At 46.0% G+C, this 25,433-nt stretch overlaps 1 protein-coding gene and 1 long non-coding RNA gene across 8 annotated transcripts in view; one reads left to right on the top strand and one right to left on the bottom strand.

Moving 5' to 3' along the window:
- The window catches only part of ALPK2 (alpha kinase 2), a 143,142-nt gene that overhangs the window by 112,470 nt on the left and 5,239 nt on the right, over positions 1-25,433 (bottom strand). For all 7 annotated transcript variants that reach the window (XR_011563863.1, XR_011563865.1, XR_011563864.1 and 4 more), the window contains exons 2-3: positions 15,500-15,627; positions 11,028-11,145 (exon numbers count right to left, since the gene is read on the bottom strand). Coding sequence is in view for 4 of the 7 variants with exons in the window: in XM_070779115.1 (XP_070635216.1) it covers positions 11,028-11,145; positions 15,500-15,623 (242 nt within the window). In the remaining 3 variants the exon portion in view is untranslated. The remainder of the gene's footprint in view (positions 1-11,027; positions 11,146-15,499; positions 15,628-25,433) is intronic.
- The window catches only part of LOC109577737 (uncharacterized), a 51,947-nt gene that overhangs the window by 16,505 nt on the left and 10,009 nt on the right, over positions 1-25,433 (top strand). The window lies entirely within an intron of this gene.

Consider the following 25,433-nt stretch of genomic DNA (forward strand, 5'->3'; position numbering starts at 1 on the left):
GGGACTCAGCCTGAGGCCTGGGCTGATGGCTCAGGAGCTGAGAAGTTGAAGGTGCTGGGATTGGTCTAGCCTTATAGGTTTCAGAGAAAGTGAACCAGTGCCTGGGTTTTGGAGCAGGGAAGCCAGGCAGTCAGGACTGATGGAGTCTGAGGCAGGTGTCCAAGGCAAGCACAGAATTCTAAGACAGTGAAAGGCAGAGGGTGGTGGGGAGGGCAGGAGAGGTTTCCAGGGGTGATGAAGCAAAAGTGGAGGTAAATTTCATGGGAGACCTTTGGCAGGGAGAAAACAGGGCTGGGCTGGTCAGGACGGAAATATGTTCCCAATCAAACTATGTTCTTAGTCCCATCTCTCCCTGCATCTCCCCTCAGAGCTGAAGCAAAACCTTTCTTGGACTCACAAGACCTGATTCAGTTCCAGTTGCCCTAACTTGCTGTTATTAAAAAATTTTTTTAATATTATTTATTTATTTGGCTGTACTGGGTCTAAGTTGCAGCACACAGGATCTTCAGTCTTCACTGAGGCATGCAAAGATCTTTAGTTTCTGCACGTGGGATCTTTTTTTAGTTGTGGCGTGTGGAATTTTAGTTCTGGTTCCCTGACCAGGCACGGACCCCCTGCATTACAAGGCAGTCTTAGCCCCTGGATCACCAGGGATGTCCCTAAGGTAATGTCTCTATGAGGCTCACCTTGAAAGAGGACATCAACGTTGGCCAGGTGATTGCTAGTGCTGGAATTTCTGCATCAGCCAGACTCTCCCTCTTTCCAATTCTCAGAAATTCACCCCATGATTCTGGGATTACAAAGGAAGAGTGAACCCCAGTTGGCCCATGAACTTCCCTCATGTTACTGGTCTTCTCCAAGTTCTCAGAAGGTGTCAATGGAGGGGACTTTCCAGAGCCATTCAGCGTGTGTCCAGTTTCCAGTGCACCTTTCTCTGGGTGTCCCACCATCTGGGGAGGGACTGTTGGACTGGTCTGTCACCTGAGAGTCGTGGATCTGCCCTGAGAGCCAGCACCGTGGTGGGAGCAACTGCTCAAGTCCTGTCCCAGGAAAGGATGAGCGGGCACACAAGAAAGGTTGAGCATCCAGTGGCGTGGCCCTGTCACCATCCACTCCACTGAGACACTCACCTCTGAAGTTAAAACCGCAAAGTGAAGACGGGCAGCAGGTTATCAGCACGGCCCTATCGTCCCGGGGACCAAATGGGTGTTTCTCATCAGACCCTTGCGACTCACTTAAGAACTGTTCCTGGCAGTGGTCGGAGGAACAGCCACGAAGCACAGCGGCTGAATTCATTCAGGAAGAATGCTGCAGGAGCCCGCCCTGGCTCCATGCTCGGACACAGAGCCGTCCTGGTGCCTGAAGCACTAGAGCTCATCTTTAAGATTTGTGACACCTACTTAAGCTCACGGGAACACAAAGTTCATAAAATGCTTTCCAACCTCGGATGAAATGCCTTTCCCTCTTAGCCAAATTGCAGCAAGGTTCAGTCATCTTTATTTCCACCAAATGAGTCCTTGATCAAACATGTTAATTACATTTTCTTCTCCAAGAGGGAAACAGCAGATGGGGGAAACGCTGCCAAACTTAGCGCCTTTCTTACCTCTACATTGCCCTCTCTTTAATCAGTTCCAAAATTATAGTTCAAGGTCTGCCTGCCAATGTAGGAGACACAAGGGATGCGGGTTCAATGCCTGGGTCAGGAAGATCCCCTGGAGGAGGAAATGGCAACCCACTCCAATATTCTTGCCTGAAAAATCCCACGGACAGAGGAGTCTGGCAGGCTACAGTCCAAAGGGTCGCAGAGTTGGACACAACTGAGCATGAGCATGGCTTGGCGTGTTGGGGAACATATTCAAATTGCACAAAGTAACAATTATTTAAAGAGTATTCTAAATTCTTGGCATGTGTTGATTTAATCCCTGGGTCAACCCTTTAAAGCCGATACTATCTTTACCCCTATTTTATAAGTGAGGAAATGGTGACCCAGACAGCTTAAGCAACTTGCCCAAAATGATATGGCTTGAAAGAGGCAGATCTGGGATTTAAATCCATATTCAGTTTTGGATTCAAATCCTTGCTTTCAATGGTGGATGCAATCTCCTGTCCTTTGCAAGTGAAGTGGATGGTGACCCTTCTACCTTTGGCAGGATGTGTTCCTTGAGGTGTTCCTTCCAAAAATAAAGATATTCTCATTTTTTAATTAAATACTTTGCTACTTTTGACTGCCTCGAGTCTTAGTTTTCAGCAGGCAGGGTCTTTCCTTGCGGAGCATGGGCTCCTCTCTAGCTGCGGTGCAGACTCTGGGGTGTGTAGTGGTTGTGGGTGTGGGCTCAGGTGCCTGAGGCATGTGCGATCTTAGTTCCCCAACCAAGGACCCAAGCCATGTCCTCTATATCGGAAGGCAGGTTCTTAAGCACAGGATCGCCAGGAAAGTCCCCAGAATGGAGGTATTCTTAACCGACTGACCTCTTCTTATTTGCCCAGCCACATTCACAACCAACACCTCATGTTTCTGAGATGTCTGAGAAAGAATTTGGGTTTCCCTGGGTATAGAGATAGGCAGAGGGCCCCTCGAGGGCCGAAGTTGGGCTCAGACAACAAGCACTTATGAACAACCCTCTGCCAGCTACAAACCAGCGTGGCTTCAGGAATTTAACAGTGCTCCAAGACTCCTAGCATCTGTCCATCCAGACATGAGGAAAAACTGAGAAGACCCAGATTTCACTGAAGTCACAGATTCAGATTCACAGATTCCACCTTTTAAAAACCATCCAAACAGAGTGTATAGTGTCAATATATGATAAAAACAGCTTCAATCCTGTGTTTGGATTATAGTTCTCTTGTTAAAAATCTATTTTCTTCTTGTCTTTGAAAATTCTCAACTGATTCTAACACTTTCAAAACTATGCATATAAAATTATTCTGGCTCTAAGCACTTGGCTAGGAGAAAGTAATTCTTTCAGATTAATTTTGGGAATACAAGACTTTCAGGGAGTAGCAGGGCGGGGCCTAGCCCGCGGGTAACCGCTCTCAGGTGTGGTCACCTGGGAGGGCGACCCCGGGGTGGAGGCGGCTCGGGCTCCTGCAGCCTCGGAGCAGTGGCTTCCTGGCTGCGGGATGGGGCACTTCCGCGGGTTGTCCCATGGTTTGGTTTAAAAAAAAAAAAAGACTTTCAGGGAGTGTTAACTGCTAACTAAAAACAAATTTGCTGCAGTGCCCTGTACACTCCACTGATCGTTTTGTATAAATCATCTCAATACATCATCACAAACACTCATTTTACAGATGAAGAAACTGAAGCTCCGAGAAGTTAATTGACTTGCTTAAGGTCACATAACTCACAAGCAGCAAAGCTTATTATTAAACTCCTGTCTGCCAAGACAGGAGACATAATGAGATGTGGGTTTGATACCTGGGTCAGGAAGAGCGCCTGGAGGAGGGGATGGCAACCCACACCAGTATTCTCGCCTGGAGAATCCCATGGACAGAGGAGCCTAGTGGGCTAAAGTCCACGGGGTCACAAAGAGTCAGACACGACTGAGCAACATAGCATGAGATATAGTAGACTGCAAAATGTGGCCACTAATTCCTTTCACTCGGTTATGGACACCGTGGTGCAGTGTGACATTTCTACTCTACTGTTCAAGAAGTGGCATTTCTCTTCCTGCGTCTTGACTCTGTTCTGGCCCTGTGACTTGCTTTGGTCCAGAGAATGTGGTGGAGGTGGTGTTGGGATGGAGCTCAACAAGAACATTTCCTGGAGCTTTCTCCATATTGCTCCCCTGAGACCCACGTATAGGAAGCCAGTTCTAGCCAACTGGAGGATCAGAGTCCACATGGAGGAGAAGCGAGGAGGCCCAGTCAACCGCCAGCGTCAACTGCCAGACCTCCTGGTGAAGCCACCTTGGACCTCCCAGCCCAGCCAAGCCTCAGACTGACTCAAGTCCACGAGTGAGCGCGAGTGACCCCGGCAGTATCAGCCACTGCCAGCCCCCAGAATTGGGAGAACTAACCAGCTGCTGCTGCTTCCGGGCGCTCTGTTTTTGGATGGTTGATGACACCATTTCTCAGCCTCAGCACTACTGGCATTATAGAATGGGTGGTAGGTACTTCGTTGCAGGGCATTGCCCTGAGCAATATCGAACATTCAGCAGCATCCTTGGCCACTATCCAATGGATGCCGGAAGCACCCCCTCCCAGCTGTGACAATCGAAAATGCCTCCAGACATGACCAGATTTCCCTGGGGTCAAAAAACATAAGTGACTCGGGAAACCCTCAGATGGACTTTTTTTCCCTTCAAAATCTTGAGCAATCAATGCCCAGCTTAGGGCAGAGCTGGAAAATGTTCTTTGCCCCTGGATCCACTGACGCCTCCCAGGTGGCCTGGGTGGACTCAGCTGGCATCTTGGGAACAGCACTCTGGTTATCAGAAGAAAAAGGTCAGTCCTATACTAAGTAGGTGAAGGGCAGCATTTTTTAAAGAATACTCAAACATATCACGTATGAATGTCCTAGAGTGGACATAACAAACCACCATACAGAGAACAGCATAAAACAACAAAAATGTGTTCCTTCACTGTTCTGGCGGCTGGGAAGTCCAAAATCACAGCGTCAGCAGGGCCACGCTGAAGGGACACCCCTCTGAAGGCTCGTGAATGATCTCCCCTCGCCCCTCCCACCTCGGGGGGGCCGCCGACAGGCCTGGGCTTTCTGCAGTACATCTGCAAAGACCCTACTTTTGGGCTTCCCTAGTGGCTCAGTGGTCATGAATCCACCTCCCAATGCAGGAGACATGGGTTCGATCCCAGTCCAGGAAGATCCCACGTGCCTCAGAGCAATCGAGCCCGTGTGCCATAACGACTGAGCCTGTGCGCTAGAGCCTGTGCTGCACGACAGGAGAAGCCACCGCAAGGAGAAGCCCGAGTGCTGCAACCAGACGGTAAAGCCAGTGCAGCCACGAAGACCCAGCCCAGCTGAAAATAAAGGAATAAATAAAGAGCCCTGAGCGCCTGGTATTGAGGGTGGAGCGGGGGGAAGACCCTATTTCCAAACAAGATCACACTCTGAGGTTACAGGTGAACATGCATATGGGGGACCCTAGTCAACCCGCACACATATGAGCAATGCTTGTGGTGGGTGCGGTTCTCCCGGCCACTGTCCCACCAGCTCGTCTACAGGGTCCGCCTCCAGACCAGCCAACTCCAGGGCTGAGCCGACGAGAGAGCGAGCGGGGCTGCTTCCCGTCCCTCTGACTGGGGCTCCTGCCCTGGCCTCCCCCCTCCCCTCCCTCCTGCTTCACTCTTAACCTAGACGCGCCCTCATCACCACTGGACGGGACCGTGACCATCGAAAGAGGCCTCCACGCTGCGGAGACGAGCGTCTCTCTCTAGGTGTGGGTTCCTAGACACGTTGTCATCTGTTGCTTCACTGCTTGTCTTTAAAATCCATTCATAAGAGACCACAGTTCACGGTTTGTATATATATTGCGACTTGCTTTCATGATGAGGTAGAAGGCATCTATTTGCATTTTCTTCCCCTCCTCCCAACCGCTACATCTTTATTTTTTATTTTTTTAAAGATTTTTGAAGTCCATTTTTAAAGTCCTTATTGAATTGGTTACAATACTGCTTCTGTTTCATATTTTGGTTTTTTGGCCATGTGGCATGTGGGTGGGATCTTCGTTCCCCAACCAGGGATCAAAACCACACCCCTCGCATTAGAAGACAAACTCTTAACCGCAGGACCACCAGGGAAGTCCAAGCCTTATATCTTGAGGGGGGAAATGCTTCCATGCCACAGTGCAAGCTGTACGGTTATCAGTGACGCTTCTCTCTCCCAACACGTTCTTGGCTTTCCATGTCTTATGTCTGCCAAGCACACTTGACCTGTGGTAGTGGAAAGGTCACAACAGCACTGATCAATCTCTCCAGATAGCCTTGTTTGCCGTAAATACACGGTCTCAGGGGATTAGAGTGATACGACAAGAATGCAGGAAGAATGCGGGGAGAAGTACTACCCGGTTGAGGAAAGAGGGAAGACGAGAACGCGGATAAACGCGGCAGCAGGGCTCGCAGCCTCACAGCAGAAGTGCAGATGGGACACTAAGCCAGGAAAAGCCCTTAGGAAACAGAAACAGGAGCTCTCAAATATCTAAGAACTCTTTAGACTGAGAGACTAAACTCAGGTAGGTAAAGTATTTTTCTTTGGGAAACTATGCACTGATCTGGTGATTTATGGTACATTGATAATGGCAAAAAAATTCAAGACTAATATGGTTACTAACAACTAACTTTCAGTCTTTGAAAGGCGTTTGCACAAAATCCTATTCATTTTCCTAACCAGCACGTAACATATGGGTAGAAGTCAAGCTACTTTACAGATGAATATTTTCAGATTAAAGCATTTGCATCTTGGACAACACACGGGAATCACCTGGACTGGGGACTGACTTTGTCAAGAGTGAAGGACCAGTGTTGGTGGGTTTACTGCCCTGCTCGTGGGCAGCTACAGCTCAGAACTCCGAGTGTAGGACACCAAAACTTTTAAAGATTATTAGTATCCAACATATTTACCATTAAGCAGAAAAAAAAAAAAAATGAAGCCACATCTATTATCATATTGTTGTTGTTCAGTCACTCAGTCGGGTCTGACTCTTGTGACCCCGTGGACTGCAGCACACCAGGCCTCCCTGTCCTGCACCATCATATCGCCCTACTATTATTCGTCTGCATTAGGACTGAATACTGTTCCCAGCTGGGGGTCTACCTTTCAAATGGCAGGAACTTGGAAAGAGTGCATTCAGTTCAATTCAGTTCAGTTCAGTCGCTCAGTCGTGTCCAACTCTTTGCAACCCCATGAACTGCAGCACACCAGGCCTCCCTGTCTATCACCAACTCCCAGAGTCTACCCAAACTCATGTCCATTGAGTTGGTGATGCCATCCAACCATCTCATCCCTTTCTTCTCCTGCCCTCAATCTTTCCCAGCATCAGGGTCTTTTCAAATGAGTCAGCTCTTTGCATCAATCAGGTGGCCAAAGTATTGGAGTTTCAGCTTCAACATCAGTCCTTCCAATGAACACCCAGGACTGATTTCCTTTAGGATGGACTGGTTGGATCTCCTTGCAGTCCAAGGGACTCTCAAGCGTCTTCTCCAATACCACAGTTCAAAAGCATCAATTCTTCAGTGCTCAGCTTTCTTTATAGTCCAGCTCTCACATCCGTACCTGACTACTGGAAAAACCATAGCCTTGACTAGATGGACCTTTGTTGGCAAAGTAATGTCTCTGCTTTTCAATATGCTGTCTAGGTTGGTCATAACTTTCCTTCCAAGGAGTAAGCATCTTTTAATTTCATGGCTGCAATCACCATCTGCAGTGATTTTGGAGCCCAGAAAAATAAAGTCAGCCATTGTTTCCACTGTTTCCCCATCTATTTCCCATGAAGTGATGGGACCAGATACCATGATGTTAGTTTTCTGAATGTTAAGCTTTAAGCCAACTTTTTCATGCTCCTCTTTCACTTTGATCGAGAGGCTCTTTAATTCTTCTTCACTTTCTGACATAGGGGTGGTGTCATCTGCATGTCTGAGGTCATTGCTATTTCTTCCGGCAATCTTGGTTCCAGCTTGTGCTTGCTCCAGCCCAGTGTTTCTCATGATGTACTCTGTGTATAAGTTAAATAAGCAGGGCGACAATATACAGCCTTGACGTACTCCTTTTCCTATTTGGAACCAGTCTGTTGTTCCATGTCCAGTTCTATTAAACTTTTCATTTTAGGGTGAATCACTGCCCTACTCAACTTCAGAGCAGAGAACGAGAGCCCTGACCTTTACGTAGCACTAGCTCCCTTGCTAACTTTCTCCTTCCTGTGTTGTGTCTCTCCCGTTGTAACCCACCCGTCTGCCCCTGGGTTTCAGCATGGCTACCCCCCACTCCTAACACCCCACAAAATGTTTGGTTTGTCTATATTCCTCAGCCTGTACAAACAACAGTTAGCAAATCTCAATTCCTAAATGGTATTCCTTCAGTAAAAGAATACACATTAAGCTTCTCTTCTGGTTATAAAGTGAGTATAATATTTTAGTTTAGTGTAAGACCCAAATCAATCAATCAAGAAATATGTGTTGAGTGCTCAGAGGCACAAAGGTAGGACTGGAATACATACGAAGTACAGTGTGTAGGCCCTCAAGGATCTTACTATCTAGACCGGGGCTGGCTAACTATGGTCCACGGGCCAAATCTGGCCCCCAACTGCTTCTACAAATAAAGTTTTATTGGGACAACCATGATTCTTTGGGGGATTTTTGTTTGTTTGTTTCATTTTTTTGGTCTATGGCTGCTTTGGCATCATAGATGGCAGAGTTGAGGAGTTGTGATAGAGACTGGGCTTCAAAGCCAGAAGTATTTATTATCTGGCCCTTTATAGATAAAGTTTGCCAATGCTGATATAAACAAACTAATAACCACAACTGCAAATATATATAGGATAGACACATAGATATATTAATATTAAACAGTGAGGGTTCCTGCCATTAGGAGGTGCTCAGCCTACTGAGCAATCATCAGTCCTGAGCAGGAAATAAGCACCCAACGGGAGGTCTATGCAAAGGAGATGAGGATGTTTGAGGATGTTTGAGGCTGGACAGATCCATGTGCAACTGCCCGCGAGTCATACAGGCAGCAGGCTTCCCTGGTAGCTCAGCTGGTAAAGAATCCGCTTGCAGTGAGGGAAACTCCGGTTTGATTCCTGGGTCGGGAAGATCCTCTGGAGAAGGGACAGGCTACCCACTCCAGTCTTCTTGCCTGGAGAATCACCATGAACAGAGAAGCCTGGCGGGCTAGAGTCCATGGGGTCGCAAAGAGTCGGAGACGACTGAGCAACTAAGCACAGCACAGCACAGCACACAGGTAGCTTCTAAGTTAACTGGGGTAACGAGGAGGGTGAGGAGAGCCTTGACAAAGCTGGAATGAAGAGGTAGGAAGTCCAGTCCGTGGCTGCGGGGCAGTGGTGGCAGGCGGGCTGCCTCCCAGTGCTTGGGTCGAGAGGGGGAGATGGCATGGTTTGTTCACTGCTTGTCTTCCTTGCCGGACTTGAGGTTTTCTGAGCAATGTTCACGCTGTTCGCCTCAACGTGGGCATTACACTACATGCCTGCCATAGAGTAGCTGCGTGATGCATATCATTTACTGTGTGTGTTAGTCACTCAGTCATGTCCGACTGTCTGTGACCCCACAGACGGTAGCCTACCAGGCTCCTCTGTCCATGGAATTCTCCAGGCAAGAATACTGGAATGGATTGCCATTCCCTTCTCCAGAGGAACTTCCCAACCCAGGGATTGAACCCTGGTCTCCTGCCTCAAAGGCAGGTTCTTTACCATTTGAGCTGCAGGGAAGTCTGAATATCATTTAAAAATTAAATAATAAATGTGAGGCTTTCAAGGGCTAAAGTCTCTCTTGGTAAATGTCACGCTGCACTTGAAACGATGGGTTTATTTTCAGGTATCTTTTGATGTTGATTTCTAACCTAATTTCACAATGATAAGAAAACAGACTCTGTATGATTTCATTATCTTTGGACCAGGAAATTTTTACATGTTACAAATTTACATTGTTTTATGTCCCTGGATATATTATTCCTGTGTCTCCTGGTTTATAGTCTATGGGAATTTGAATAGAATTTGTATGCTGCTGTTGTGTGAAAACTATATAAATCTTCATTATGTTGAATTGGTTCATAGTGGTTTTCAGGTCTACTATATCCTATTTTTCTATCTGTTCATTCTATTAATTTTTGAGAGTTTGACATTGAAACCCCCAACTAAAAATCTTAATTTATTTACTTAAAAAATAACTGTAATACACAGTCAAACTATATATAACTTTGTTCTGTATTTTCCAAGTTTCCTATAAATGTGTTATCATACTTTCATAATTTAGAAAAACTTTTAAAGAAATATTAATTTTTTAAAAATTAAATAATGAACGAATAAACAGATGTCTTGAATACAAGGTTAGATAGGCTGCAGGCCAGTTGAGTCAAGCATTTCAATCATGGTAAAGTGACCTCTGACCTTGCTTTGAAACAAAAACAAAGATCAGAGAGTAAGAAAGCTTATATTGAGCAACTACTATATATATATATAATATATATATTATATATATATATATAATGCCTTTTACAAGCATTACGTCATTTCATGCATTCAGCCACCCTTTGGCGGATGAAAAAGCTGAGTTTCAGAGAGGTAAAGTAACTGGCCAAGGTCACACAGCCCCAAAATGGCAGAGCTAAAATGCAAACCCAAGCCTTCACTTGGCTGTTTTCAGCTCCAAGGCTACTCACACCCATGCCTCTCAGTCCTTTTCATGCCACGTCTGCAGACCTCGGTCTCCTCAGAGCCACTGTAAGGGACATGAGACCGATTTGGCTGCACTGGGGAACAAGAGCCACCCAGCTTCACCAGAGGAGTTCTCCTTTTCTCCACTTCACCTTCGACATTTCCTGATTTCACCCCAAGCACACAGTTCTTGTGGGAACGAAAAAGAATGAGAAACCAGCGTGCTGGGCCGCGCCACTTCCTCAAACCAGGCGAGCAGGTCTGGTTTCCAGCCTCAACTCCACCACCAACTTGCTACGGGATCCGGGCCCATCACTTCTTCCTTTCATTCTTACACAAGAAATGCTGGATGACACATAATGAAATCCCACAGTGCTTCTTAACCTTCCAGAGAGGACAAGACTTTCAAAAGAGCTTACTCAATAAGTGAAAATGGCTGGGCCACCTTGAGTGAAATTCTAGATGAAGTTGTAATGTACCATCCATGGCAGCAATTAGAGGAGGGTGATGAGTTACCAGGCAGAGTTTAGCAGTCATTGCTGGAGGCCGTGGCTGATGACTGTCCATAGCATTTAACAGGACTCAAAAGGCAAACATGAGCCAATCTTTTGACCTTACCTGATAGTAACCAGCACTCGACAGAACATGGGGAGCTTTGTCAACAGTCCTCGAGGCACATCCACTTACCAATAGAGGTGTAATACGTGAACATACTGATTCTCGAAGAATTCGTAGCTGGAGACACTGCCACATTCATCTATGGTTCGACCATTCTTATACCAAGTTACCTCTGGCTTGGGCTGGCCTGATGATAAAGAAATAAGAATATTCTTACTAGGTGAACTATCTTTGGAAAAGCATAGAGCTTTGGAAGGAAAGTTATGACCAACCTAGATAGCATATTCAAAAGCAGAGACATTACTTTGCCAACAAAGGTCCGTCTAGTCAAGGCTATGGTTTTTCCTGTGGTCGTGTATGGATGTGAGAGTTGGACTGTGAAGAAGGCTGAGTACCGAAGAATTGATGCTTTTGAACTGTGGTATTGGAGAAGACTCTTGAGAGTCCCTTGGACTGCAAGGAGATCCAACCAGTCCATTCTGAAGGAGATCAGCCCTGGGATTTCTTTGGAAGGAATGATGCTAAAGCTGAAACTCCAGTACTTTGGCAACCTCATGCGAAGAGTTGACTCATTGGAAAAGACTCTGATGCTGGGAGGGATTGGGGGCAGGAGGAGAAGGGGACGACAGAGGATGAGATGGCTGGATGGCATTACTGACTCGATGGACGTGAGTCTCAGTGAACTCTGGGAGTTGGTGATGGACAGGGAGGCCTGGTGTGCTGCGATTCATGGGGTCGCAAAGAGTCGGACACGACTGAGTGACTGATCTGATTTGATGAATTAGAATGGATGATAAACAATGGGGATAAGCATGATGGACATGTCATTGGGGAACCAGAAAAGCTTCTTCTCGTAGATAAAAACACATCCTTCAATAAGCGCTTTTGGGCATGTTACGTGCCTAAGAGGATGCTGGGCTGGAGTGGGGGCGGGGGAGCACACAAAATGAAAAGTGCTGCTCCTAATCTCAAGAAGCTATTAAGACGGCTTCCCTGGGGGCTCAGGGACAAGGCACGCGCCTGCCAATGCAAGAGACACGGGTTCAAGCCCTGGTCCAGGAACATCCCACGTGCCTCGGAGCAACTAAGCCCACGCACCACAACTACTGAGGCTGTGCTCTGTAGGCCGGGAGTTGCAGCTGCTGAACCCACGGGTCACAGCTCCTGGAGCCCACGCACCCTAGAGCCCGTGCTTCACAACAAGAGAAGCCACAGTGATGAGAAGCCTGCACACGGCAGCTAGAGAGGAGCCCCTCCTCGCTGCAGCCAGAGAAAAGCCTGTGCAGCGACGGAGACCCAGAACAGCCAGAAATTAATAAATAAATAACTTTCTAAAAGACTGAGTGCTCTTAACTACTATTTTTTTTTTTAAAAGAAGCTATTAAGAAAAATTATCTACAACTTAGAAATACGGCGAAAATGTGTATGGTATCTTGCTTCAGTGTCACATGGGACAAAGGTCTGTCTCAGAGTTGTCTAGGGGAAATGCCCTCTGCTTCATTGATGATTACTATTGATTACAATCTCCAGACTTGAAGTTACGTATAAACTTTTGAATTTTTATTCAACAGAGATGCAAATAATCTCCACATAGAAGACTTGATAACCCCATAAACTATAGTTTATGGCCCTGTAGGACATGAACCAACGTTCTAACTCAGCAATCTTATCCTAACATTCATTTAAGTTGTCTATAAACACCCAATACCTCAAATGCACTTTGACCAGGCCTTGATATTTTCTGGTTCCCTGTTCATTCAAAGAATTGAGAGACCTCTGTGGCCCAGTGGTTCAGAGTTCCCCTTCCAAAGCAGGGGGTACAGGTTTGATCCCTGGTCAGGGAACTAAGATCACACATGCCTCTTGGACCAAAAAAACAAAACATAAAACAGAAGCAATATTGTAACAAATTCAGTAAAGACTTTTTAAAAAATGTTCCACTTTAAAAAAAATGAAATAGTGGAAGAATAGTTCCTAAAAAAAGGAAAAAGAATGGAATAAAATCTTTGATGTTCACTCCATATTTGCATGGAATCACTTTATCTTTTTGAAAATTATACCTTAATGGTGCTCAGAATTGATTGTATGTTGTGGTATGAAAAAGCAAAGAACAAAATAGATGAGCTAAAACCATGCCTTCCTGAGGACGAAGGAGTCTGGAAGGTAGGTTTCCCAGGCTGGTGCCCTGATGACGTGTGGCTGATGTTATCACAGAAATGGACCTACGCTCTCCCCCTCAGAAGGGGTTCACCCTTCCCCTGGTGATCGTTAACCGAATAGACTGCTAATGGGCTAATCTGGTAAACCTCCTCAGGAATTCCATTCTCCCCGTGGAATTTTTTCCCCCTTGTGACAGACAGGGCAGGAAGGTTTCCAGTGTGTACCAGAGCTTTCTCACTAGCTCCCATGTCATCGCAAACATATAAAATGTGCCGCCTATACTGGAGGGCTTCCCTGGTGGCTCAGACGTTAAAGCGTCTGCCTCCAATGTGGGAGACTTGGGTTCGATCCCTGCGTCGGAAAGATCCCCTGGAGAAGGAAATTGTAAACCACTCCAGTACTCTTGCCTGGAGAATCCCATGGATCAAGAAGCCTGGTAGGCTACAGTCCATGGAGTCACAGAGAGTCGGACATGACTGAGCGACTTCACCTTCACCGTCACCTTCATACTGGAGGAAAACCTGGTATTTGGAAGCAATACCTTCTCACCAGGGAAGCCCTCCTCTCTCTCTGTGTCTCCTCTAACTTGGGGTTTCCCAGCTGTGCTCCCCACCTCCTCTTTCTCCAGGCAGGCAGACTGACTAGGTGTCAGTCCCTGGCGCAGGCAGAGGACAAACCTGCAGGCAGGGACATATCTCCAGCAGCTGCTTGGCTGAGTCTCTTTCAAACAAATGACTAAACCACCAAAATAAAAAAATGAACTTCCCTGAAAAACCATCAAGGAAGCTGCTGATCATATTTCATTTCTGCCTGTGCTTATCAGACTTGTGTTCCCCTTTGGGTCATCTTTACCCGATTTCTTCTTAGGAAGCATTTCATCGCTCCTCCCTGGTGTGTTCCTGAATTTATGGAAGCCATGACAGCAAGTATGCACAAGCTGAGCCTGGATGACTCATTCTGATCTCTCAGGCTCCAGTGTTTCATTTCAGGTGTAATCAGGGCTGATTGAATCCCCCGGCTTCCTACTGGCTGACTGGTTTTTTCCCTTCATGTGGTACAGAACTGAATAATTGGCCCCAAAAGAGACTTGTGCAGGGAAGTGGTATCTTGTACCTAGTGGGTGGTTCTCTTTTCACCCTCTACTTGCTGGAAACCTCACCAGAAAATCTTACCCTTGTTTTTTAAGTCTACCTGCAGGTCGCTTATTGAGAGCCACCTGCAGAACATTTCACAAGTATCTGGCTTATGTGTGTGGGGACTGGTATCCAACATTAGGGCCCATCCAAATCCTGGGCTTCCTAGGGAGACAGGGGGTTACTCTGAAGGCTCAGTAGTGAGCCTGAGCCCATCTCTCTATCTGGATGGCTGTGGACAAACACCAAGAAAGAGGAGGTGCTGTCCTCTCGGCTTGGGGAGTCAGGTGCACAGTCCTACACCCAAAGGTCCAGACTGGAAGGTGAGATTTTATTGCAACTTCTGCTAAGGAAGCAGAGCCATTTTACAGACTGACTCTTCTCCTCTCTGGACCTAGAAAAAGGGATAAAGGAGTGAAGAGTTTTCTTTCATCCTTTAGACAAGACCACCAGTGCCTCCATATTTTCAAGGGTAGACATAATCCAAGAAAGAGAAGAAAACAACTCACAAGGTACCAAATTCTGCTTCCCTGCCCAACAATTTTCCTTCTATTTTCTTTTAATACCAAATCCTGGGGACTTCCCTGACGGTCCAGTGGTTAAGACTCCATGCTGCCAGTGGGCATGGGTTCGATCCCTGGTCGGGTAACTAAGATCCCACATGCCATGTGGTGGAGCCTAAAGATAAATAAATAAGTAATAAATCCCTTTTCCCAGAGTGAAAGTTGTGGACCAGCTCTGGGTTATTTATTCTCCAGGCAGGGGGAATTCCAGCTCCCTGATCTCGCTCTCCCTCCACTGGGTGTGTTTGTCTTGGTTTTAACCTTTTCACTGCTGACCAGCAGAGCTGAAAAAGGCAAACAGTAGGGAGACAAATTTAGCCAAGGTGGGGATATCAGTAAAAGGTGATGAAGAAGAGTTAGGTACATTGTCTAAAGTGAAGTTATTCACGCCCTTCCCATGCACCACAGGAAATTTGAGTGGATTATCTGGGGAAAAAAAACAAACAAACAAGTGTGGGAGTTGCCTAAACAAGAATCACAACAGGACATGGAGAAGGATCACCAAAATGTGTCCAGAAAGGTACTCGAAGAGATCTTCTAGAAAGAGAAGTCACAGAGGATTTAATTCCTCAATCAGTTACTCAGAACTAAACTTCCCAGGTGATGTTTTTAACAGTGCCCTTGTGAGCCAAAGAAACCTGGTCTGCACAGAGATTTCAGAGGGCCAAGAACTAGAGATGCTTACCTGATATTGTGCAACGAAGCACGGCATCGGACTTCTCAGGAACTTTCTGGGAAAGCAACGTAGACAAAAAACAAAGCGCGCGCCTCTGGGGCCCTCCTGAGTCTGCCATCCTTTCATGCCACATGAGCCTGAAAAATAACAATCCCCAACATCACCATCCATTCTGGGACATCTCTGACATTTCTCAGGAATTCCAGAAGCCCCATCACCCTGTGAGTGGTCCTCAGGGAGAGAAGAAATGAGGTCCCTTGGCCTGCAGAAGACCGGGTGTTGCGGTCATGCTGGTTGGGGGTCCTTGGGTGGGCTCTCTCACCGGCCACTGGAAATGTTGTTATGGGGGTGGGGGCGGGCCTGGACATTCGCAGCATTCCTGGCTTCCACCCACTTGATGCCAGGTGCGCCCTCCCCCAGGTGGTCACAATCGAAATCTGCAGAGGTTGCCAGTGCCCCAGGGAGTGCAGAAGCAGTTTCAACCTCGCTTCCTGGTGGATGACAGGGCAGCCACAGCCCAGCCAGCCAGAGGGAAAACTGAGGCTACAGCCAGTGCCACCTCTTTCAAAGTCGTTTCCTACTGGACTCAGGAAGTGTGTGCACCTGGGACTTCCCTGGTGGTCCAGTGGCTAAGACTCCACGCTTCCAATGCAGGGGGCCCCGGGTTCAACCCCTGCTTGGAGGAATTAGATCCCACAAGCTGAAACTAAGAGTTCACATGCCCAACTAAAGATCCCGCATGCCGAAATGAAGACCTGGTGCAGCCAAACAAATACATTAAAAAAAAAACGAACTCAAGAAAGATGACAATTAAAAAAACAAAACAGTGTTCATGCATGTTTGCCTCCCAAAAGAGGACTTGACTCAATACAAAGGAATCACCAGGTGGGACATGTTTCTTCCAGGAGAAACTGGGAAACTACCATTCCTTCCGAGCAGCAGGCAGGTGCCCCGGGGAGGGCAGCAAGTGGGCTGGCATTTCTGAGCAAGCATGGATTCATCAGTACAAGTCGGCATTCAGCGCTTGGTTAGTCACCAGGTATGCTATGTCACTTAATCTCCTTTAAGTGACCTAAAAGGTTATTAATACCACCTACATCTTCTGTGTGTGTGTGTTAGTCAGTCGTGTCTGACTCTCTGCGACCCCGTGGACTGTAGCCCGCCAGGCTCCTTTGTCCATGGGATTCTCCAGGCAAGACTACTGGAGTAGGTTGCCATTTCCTTCTCCATCTTAAAGATGAGGAATCCGAGACTCAGGTTCAGGAACGTGTTCAAGATCACACAGTTGCAGCAGTCACTCCCCTTGCCACACGGGCTGACATCTTCAGTGTGAGAGACGACGCTGGAGCCATGCAGCGCACATTTCAAGGCAGCCATAAAACAACCAGTGTGTCTGCACCCAAGAACCCACCCGACTCTGTCCTCTGGGCACAGTGCTAGCATCCTGCTGCCAAATCTATCCTGCATGGAGGACCCCATGCTTGGAAATAACAGTTTGCTCTATACAAACAGTAGACATTTAGAGACAGAGTCTTCCACATAAATATATTTTGTGTATTTATCTCTGGTGTGATAAATTTTCCAAAGATGAGAACTGTGAAACTTACATACTTCAGATCTCCACCTAGTATATTGATTTGGACACGGCATATAATTAGGGTCATCCAAGAAAAGCAGTGCACTAGGAGGCAGAAGTTTTAGTTCTAGTCTTTCCGTTTGTCACTTCTGAGCGGCAACATAGCAGAGGTGGGTAAGAATTTTAGAGCCAGATACCTTGGGTTCAAATTCTGACTCCACCTCTTCCTAACTCAATAAGTATGTCATGACTACCTCAGTTTCCTCATCTGTAAAACGGAGGCATAATTGTTGTATACACTTCAGAGGGTGTTGTGAAGATTAAGTGAGTTATTGCCTATAAAGCACTTAATCCTCTAAAGATTAGAATAATGTGTGTAAATGGTCTAAGGAAGAATCTGTTATATAATTGATTTTCAAGATGGTAATCAGTAGACTTTAAGGAAAGACTTCACTCTTCTCATCAATTTTCTTTTCTGCTGTGGGTTACCATGATGATTTTTTAAAAAGTGATATACCAATTAAGGTCTAAAGATTTCTCCTGGTATAATATTCACCTGTAATAGTAATTTACAAGACAAGACTATTCCCATTCCCAGGCGGGCACTGCTGTGGATGGAGAGGGAAGAAAGGACAAAATCAGACCATTAAGATTTGAAATTCTCAAGGCAAGAATACTGGAATGGGTAACTATTCCCTTTTCCAAGGGAGTCTTCCCGAGCCGGGGCTTGAACCCAGGTCTCTTGCATTGCAGGCAGATTCTTTACTGTCTGAGCCACAGGAAAGCCCATTAAGAGCTGGGGTGATGTCAAAGACCTTATGTGCCACCCATGATTTCTAAACCAGGTGATGGCTCCCTGACAGCAAAGCCCCACAGCTTACAACACTTGACAAACACACTATTTGACTCACATAATTGGAGTCACCATGTGTCCCAGCCATGGGGCACTGACTGTTAAGGAAAGGACAGTTAAGTCAGGCCATGGGTCATGTTTCCTCACTTCTCTGAAGGTGAGAACCCTTGAAGACAGATTTATCATCCTCTGCTAGAGATGGACAACTAATGAATTACTGAAATTAGCAGAGGGGGCCAGGGTGTGGTTCACGGACAGCCTTGGAGCGATCGGATGGCAGCTGGAATGAACACAGGATTTGCATGTTCCTGTTATTTTAGCTGTGTTGTCCAGAGTAAGTTGCTTTCTTTTTTAAAATTTTTGCTTATCTTTAATTAGACACAGTCTAAATGCAGACACTTGTATTCTGTAAAATATACAAAAGAAATGGTTTCCCACAAACTCTATCCTCCATCTCAGAACTTTCCCAAGAGGAAAAACCTGCTTTCCTTTCAGGTGTTTTTCTATCCATTTACATGTATAGTCGTCTAGACACTGCTGCTGCTGTTGCTGCTAAGTTGCTTCAGTCGTGTCTGACTCTGTGCAACCCCATAGACGGCAGCCCACCAGGCTCCTCCATCCATGGGGTTCTCCAGGCAAGAACACTGGAGTGGGTTGCCATTTCCTTCTCCAATGCCTGAAAGTGAAAAGTGAAAGTGAAGTCACTCAGTCGTGTCCAACTCCTAGCGATCCCATGGACTGCAGCCTACCAGGCTCCTCCATCCATGGGATTTTCCAGGCAAGAGTACTGGAGTGGGGTGCCATTGCCTTCTCCAAGTCATCTAGACACTACACACACACACACACAAATACATATATAATCTTATTGTATGTACGGCACTAAATTGTACATATTTGCCATGCAGTTAGCTTACCTTACTTATCAAGTTTCAGCAGTCTTACACGGTCAATTCAATCCACTACGGATTGCATCATTTTTTTTTTAATGCTTGATGATATCAGTATTGCATAAAATAGCAATACCATGTTTAGTCTGTCTGTTCTTGTGTTGATGATGGGTAGCTTGGCTGGAGTTTTTCAGACTTACAAATGTGTCTCAAAAAACATCCTGGTACATGCTTCTTTGGGCTCCCCCGGTGGTTCACCAGTAAAGAATCTGCCTGCAAGGCAGGAGACTCAGATTTGATCCCTGGGTCAGGAAGATCCCCTGGAGGAGGAAATGTTACCCCACTCCAGTATTCTTGTCTGGGAAATCCCATGGACAGATGAGCCTGGTGGGCTATAGTCCATGGGGTCGCAAAAAGTCAGACACAACTGAGTGCCTAAACAACAATAGCAACATGCCTCCTCGGGCATGTAAGTGGCTCTCTAGACTAAATACAAGAAATGTAGCTGCTGGGTAAGAATATTTACATATTCCATTTTGATAGATAGGCCAGGATAGGCAGCACCCTTAACAGAAGAGGAGAAGGATGTGGTGATGAAGGGCCCAGGTTTCTGGGTTCAAATCTTAGCTCTGTCACATACAAGCTTAACTTCTCTTTTTCTCAGTTTTTTCCTCTGTAAAATAGCAGTAGCTATCTCATTTAGTTATTAGGAAAACTGAGTAGGTACAGGCTCTTCTGAATTGCATACCAAAAACTAAGTATGAAGTGCTACCAAGAGCTTTGGGTTCAACATCAGCAAAATTATAAACATCGTCCTCTCACATTGCTGGAGAACAGCTAGGAGGTGATAGGAGGATTCTTTGAATGTTTAAAGCCCTTGACTGATGCCTAGCTTTATTTTGGCTAGTCTGCCCCCACACAGGCAGCCAGTGGTGTGGCTGCTGTCAGCAGGAAGGCTGAAGGGGTCAGGGAAGAGCTCTGAGCCTACATGCAGAGAGTGGGCACCCGGTTCTTCTGGGGCGGGCAGCAAAACCAGCTGTAAGACCTTTCTCACTGGGACAGGAGGTGTCAGTCCCGATGACCCAGCCTAATCCAACAGCAGTTGGGTTCCTGAACCTGCCATCGTCAGTAACTCCTGATTTGGATGTCACACCCACCATCACTCAATACCCAGTCCCACGTTAGGGAAAACACCCTTCCCAAAGATGGGTTCTGAGGACTTCCCTGGTGGCCCAGTGGCTAAGACTCTGTGCTCCCAATTGCAGGGGGCCCGGGGTCAATCCCTGGTCAGGGAACTAGATCCCAGATGCCGCAACTAAGAAGAGTTCACATGCCACAACAGAAACACCATGTGTGCTGTGATGAAGGCCGAAGATCCCCTGTGCTTCAACTATGTCCTGGCACAGCCAGACGAAGGAAAGAACTATCTTAAAGCAGCCCGCAAAGATGGGCTCTAGAAATCTGGGGTGGGGAGAAGGGGAGGCCGACCAGACAGGGAGAGACAATTACAACATGTTTGGGGTACCTTCCGGGTGTCAGCCCCCACGCTGGGCACTTCATACACACTGTCTCATTTAATCCTCACAGTTAAACTACCAGGTGCGTTCTTTCTCCGTTCACAGATATTGACTTGGAAGCTTTGCTGTTGTTTAGTTGCTAAGTAGTATCTGACTCTTTTCCAGCCCCGTGGACTATAGCCCGCCAGGGCCCTCTGGCCATGGGATTTCCCAGGCAAGAATCCTGGAGTGGGTTGCCACTTCCTTCTTTAATGAATCTTCTCCACCCAGGGATTGACCCACATCTCCTGCTTGGCAAGTGGGTTCTTTCCCACTGAGTCACCACCTGGGGAGTCTGAAAGAGCTGATGTAACAAACCTAACTCCTCACTGACTGCAAGTGGCAGGGCTGGGCTATGAGTCCAGATTTGTTGGAGCGCAAGTGTTGTGCTCTTTCTTGGGTAAGATTTTCCAGGTTGTATGTGAGAAGTAGAGGCAATAAATTATAAAAAATAAGCCCATGAAAAGATGCTCAACATCACTACTCATTCAGGAAATACAAATTAAAACCACAATGAGATCGCATTTCACACCCACTAGGATGGCTATTACAAAGCAGAAAGTCAAACGTGGGTGGAGACTATGAAAAAAAACAACCCTCAAACAGGGCTAGTGGGAATATAAAATGGTACAGATGCTTTGGAAAACAACTTGGAAGTTTCTTAAAAACTTAAAACATAAATTTACCAGAAGACCCAGAAATTCCATTCCTAGGCATCTATCTACCCAAGAGAAGTGAAAACATACGTCCACACAAAGACTTGCACACAAATATTCTTAGCAAGATTACTCATAATAATCAAAACTTGGAAATAACCTAAATGTCCATGGAAACAACCTAAATATACAACTAGTGAATTGATAGGCATTGTGGTGCAGCCACACAATGAACACTCTGGATAATAAAAAGGAGCAGACTAGGGCACAGGGCGCAACACAGAGGAACCTCAGAAGAGCTCTCATTATCCTCAGAAACAAGGCATCACGTAGTGTATGACGCCATTTATTCGAAATATCCTAAGAAAGCTATTGAGACCAAAAGTAGATTAGTGGTTGCTGGAGGTGGGGAGTGGGGAGAACGCTGCTACTGCTGCTAAGTCACTTCAGTCGTGTCCAACACTGTGCGACCCCATAGACGGCAGCCCACCAGGCTCCCCCATCCCTGGGATTCTCCAGGCAAGAACACTGGAGTGGGTTGCCATTTCCTTCTCCAATGTGTGAAACTGAAAAGTGAAAGTGAAGTCGCTCAGTCGTGTCCGACTCTTTGCGACCCCATGGACTGCAGCCTACCAGGCAAGAGTACTGGAGTGGGGTGCCATTGCCTTCTCCAGGAGAGAACACTATTTAACAATAAGTGTGCATGAGGAATCTTTTTTAATTTTTTATTTTATACTGAAGTATAGTTGATTAACAATGCTGTGATAGTTTCATGTATACAGTAAAGTGGTTCAGTTATACGTATGCCTATATATCAAATTCTTTTCTCATTTGGGTTATTGCAGAATATTGAGCAGAGTTCCCTGTGCTATACAGTAGGTCCTTGTTGATTACCCATTTTAAATATAGCAGTGTGTACCTGTCTGTCTCCAACTTCCTATCTTTACCCCCAACTCTCCCCCTTGGTAACCATAAGTTCATTCCCTAAGTCTGTGAGTCTGCTTCTATTTTGTAAGTAAGTTCACTTGTTAATAATAAGTTAATAATAGACAAGTTCATTTTTTTAACATTCCACATATAAGCGATATCACGTGATAGTCGTCCTTCTCTAATCACTTCACTCAGTATGACAATCTCTGAGTCCATCCAGGTTGCTGCAAATGGCACTATTTCACTCTTTTTAATGGCTTAATATTATTGCACGTGGGACTTTCCTGGTGGTCTAGTGTTTAAGACTTCCAGTGCCTTCCAGTGCAAAGGGTATGAGTTTAATCCCTGGTTGGGGAAATAAAATCCCACATGCCTTGAGGCCAAAAAAAAACAAAACATAAAAACAGAAGCAATACTGTAACAAACTCAATAAAGACTTAAAAAAATGGTCCACATCAAAAGATCTTTAAAAATATTCCATTATGTATGTGTGTGTATACACACACACACACACACACACACACACACACACTGTATATCTTCTTCATCCACTCCTCTGTTGGTGGACATTTAGGTTGCTTCCATGTCTTGGGTGTTGTAAACAGTGCTGCAGTGAACACTGGGGTGCATGTATCCTTTCAGACCATGTCTTTCTCTGGATATATGCCCAGGAGTGGGACTGCAGGATCATATGGTAGCTCTGTCTTTAGTGTTTTAAGGAGTCTCCAACTGCTCTGCATAAGGATCTTTGGTAGGCAAGAAAAATGGTTTAAAACTCGTCTATAACAATGGTTTTGCAACTTGATGAATTTAACAACATCACTGAATCGAACACTTACAGTGAATTGCACAATGTGTAAAACATCCCTCGATATAGTTAATTTTTAAAACAGAGATAAGAAGACAAACAAGCGCCTAATAATATTCTTGTGGCATTGCTTGTGATAGCAAAAGACTGAGAGTACCTTAAATGTCCATCAGTAGTACCTAGTTACAGTCTATCTACACAGTGGAATTTTAAATGTTCAGCGGCAATGAGCATTAAAAAAAGAATAAGGCTTCTCTGGTAGTCAGGGGTAAACAATCCTCTTTGCGATGCAAGAGACACTGGTTCGATCCCTGGTCCAGGAAGATCCCACATGCTGTGGAGCAACTAAACTTGTGAACCACAGCAACTGAGCCCATGGCCTACAACTACTGAAGCCTGAGTGCCCTAGAACCCACGCTCCCCAGCAAGAGCAGCCACCGCAACGAGAGGCCCACAGACCACAACTAGAGAAAGCCCACATGCAGCAACGAAGACCCAGCGCAGCCAAAAAATAAAAATAAACAAATACGTAAACCTTCTTTTTTTTTTTTAAAGAATGAAGAGTTCTGTATGTACTAATATGGAATAATCTCCAAAATACATTGTTGAATAAGATAAAGTATAGAAGAGAGTGTGGAGTATTCTATCACTTGCATAGTGAGAAAAGGAAGAATAAGTATTATAATATGCTTATTTATACACACAATGATTTTAGAAATTACAAGGAACTCGTAATCTGGTTGCCCCTGGCGAAGAGGTCTGAGTATCTGGAGAAAGGAAGGGACGCAAATTGAGAACACTGCTGGTCTCTGCCTTTCCTTTGGGATGGTTTAAATTTATGTACACATGCTCAAATGCTATGTCATGTCTGACTCTTTGCAACGCTTTCGACTGTAGCCCGACAGGCTCCTCTGTCCATGGGATTTCCCAGGCAAGAATACTGGAGTGGACTGCCATTTCCTCCTGCAGGGAATCTTCTCAACCCAGGGATTAAACACGTGTCTCCTGCATTACAGGCAGATTCTTTACCACTGAGCCCTCGGGAAAGCCCATTTTAAATGTATATATGTTACCTAATAAACAAATATAATGGCTTCCCTGGAATCTCAGATGGTAAAGAATCTGCCTGAAATGTGGGACACCCAGGTTAGATCCCTGGGTCGGGAAGATCCCTGGAGAAGGGAATGGCAACCCACTCCAATATTTTTGCCTGGAGATTCCCATGGACAGAGGAGTCTGGAGGACTACTGTCCATAGGGTCGCAAAAAGTCTGACATGAATGAGCGACTAACGCAAACACAATAAACAGATATAATTTAGCTGTTAAATATTAATAGTGAGCAACTCCAGGTGTCCGGCAGGGTGCCTGGCACATAGAACATGAACACACTGAGCTGTAGCTGCTGTTTGCTCTCTCTGGGTTTGTTCCAAACTTCTTTTTTAGATGGACTTTGTCTTCCCACTCCCCTCTCCTTAAAAATCTGTGGCAGTTCGAAATCCGTTAAGGCAGGGTTAAAAAAAAAAACAAAACAGCTTAAAGTTAGTGAGACCTGTAACAAAGTTGAATAACTCCTTTGATTTTATAATTGAAAAGAAGCCCTGAAACACAGGCCAGTTAAATGACTTTTTCAAGGTCACACAGCTTGTTAGGGGACAGAGTCCAGGTTTCTAGATTCTAATTTCCAGCAGATTATGTTGAAAGGATACATCCCTCTGTCTTTCTTATCTTTGTCCTCCTCCCTCAGGATAAAAGGCAATGCCACAAACACACAGGGTGGGCTTCCCAGGTGGCGCTGGAGGTAAAGGACTCGCCTGCCAATGCAGGAGATGGAGGAGACGCAGATGGATCCCTGGGTCAGGAAGATCTCCTAGAGAAGGAAATGGCAACCCGCTCCAGTGTTCTTGCCTGGAGAATCCCATGGACAGAGGAGCCTGATGGGCTACCCCAAAAGACCAAAAGAGTCAGACACGAGTGAGACAACTTAGCACGCAGCACACATGACAGTGCTGTAAAGTGACGAACTTCAGTGACTTAACTGGCTAAAATCACTGTGGTTTGAAGTTGAACGAGGTGAACTGCTGCGTCCGGTCTAGGCATGTGTCATCAAGGTCACTGCTGAGAACACGCATGGTGAAGAAAGCCCCTCTCTGGTTGGGCCTCCACATTCTCCCAGGCTCCCTGAGTCCTTGAGCTCACCTTCCCTGCAACAAAAACCCCAGAGCAACCCCCAGAGTCATCCCTCTTTGGAGACTGTTTATTATAGATGGACCTAGAGGTGACATCCTGTGGAATCTGAGGCATCAGCCAGTGTCGGGGAGGACTTGGGGGATGTCCCACTCCCTGCCCTGTAATGGGCAAGAACAACACTACCTCCAGAGTAATGAGCTGAGCCTGCATTAACTATGTTGAACAAACCACCTGTCGGCAAGCCAGGGCGGAGAAAACCATAAGACTGGAGATGGGGGACAAGTGCTGTGGAGACTGTCAATATTATCTCAGCCACCTCCTTCCACCCTCCTCAACATAGCCAGTTAGAGGGGCTCAGGAGAAAACTTTCTATTTTTGCCTCTACTTGGTTTGTTTTATGAAGAATTTTTAAAATCATTCTTTATCTCCCCCCCTCCCCCCCCAGTAAAGTGTGGCTTAGAGAGAAGGAGCTTCACACCCAGTGGTTCA

The sequence above is a fragment of the Bos indicus genome, chromosome 24, assembly GCF_029378745.1.
Source record: "Bos indicus isolate NIAB-ARS_2022 breed Sahiwal x Tharparkar chromosome 24, NIAB-ARS_B.indTharparkar_mat_pri_1.0, whole genome shotgun sequence".
Taxonomy (NCBI): Eukaryota; Metazoa; Chordata; class Mammalia; order Artiodactyla; family Bovidae; genus Bos; species Bos indicus.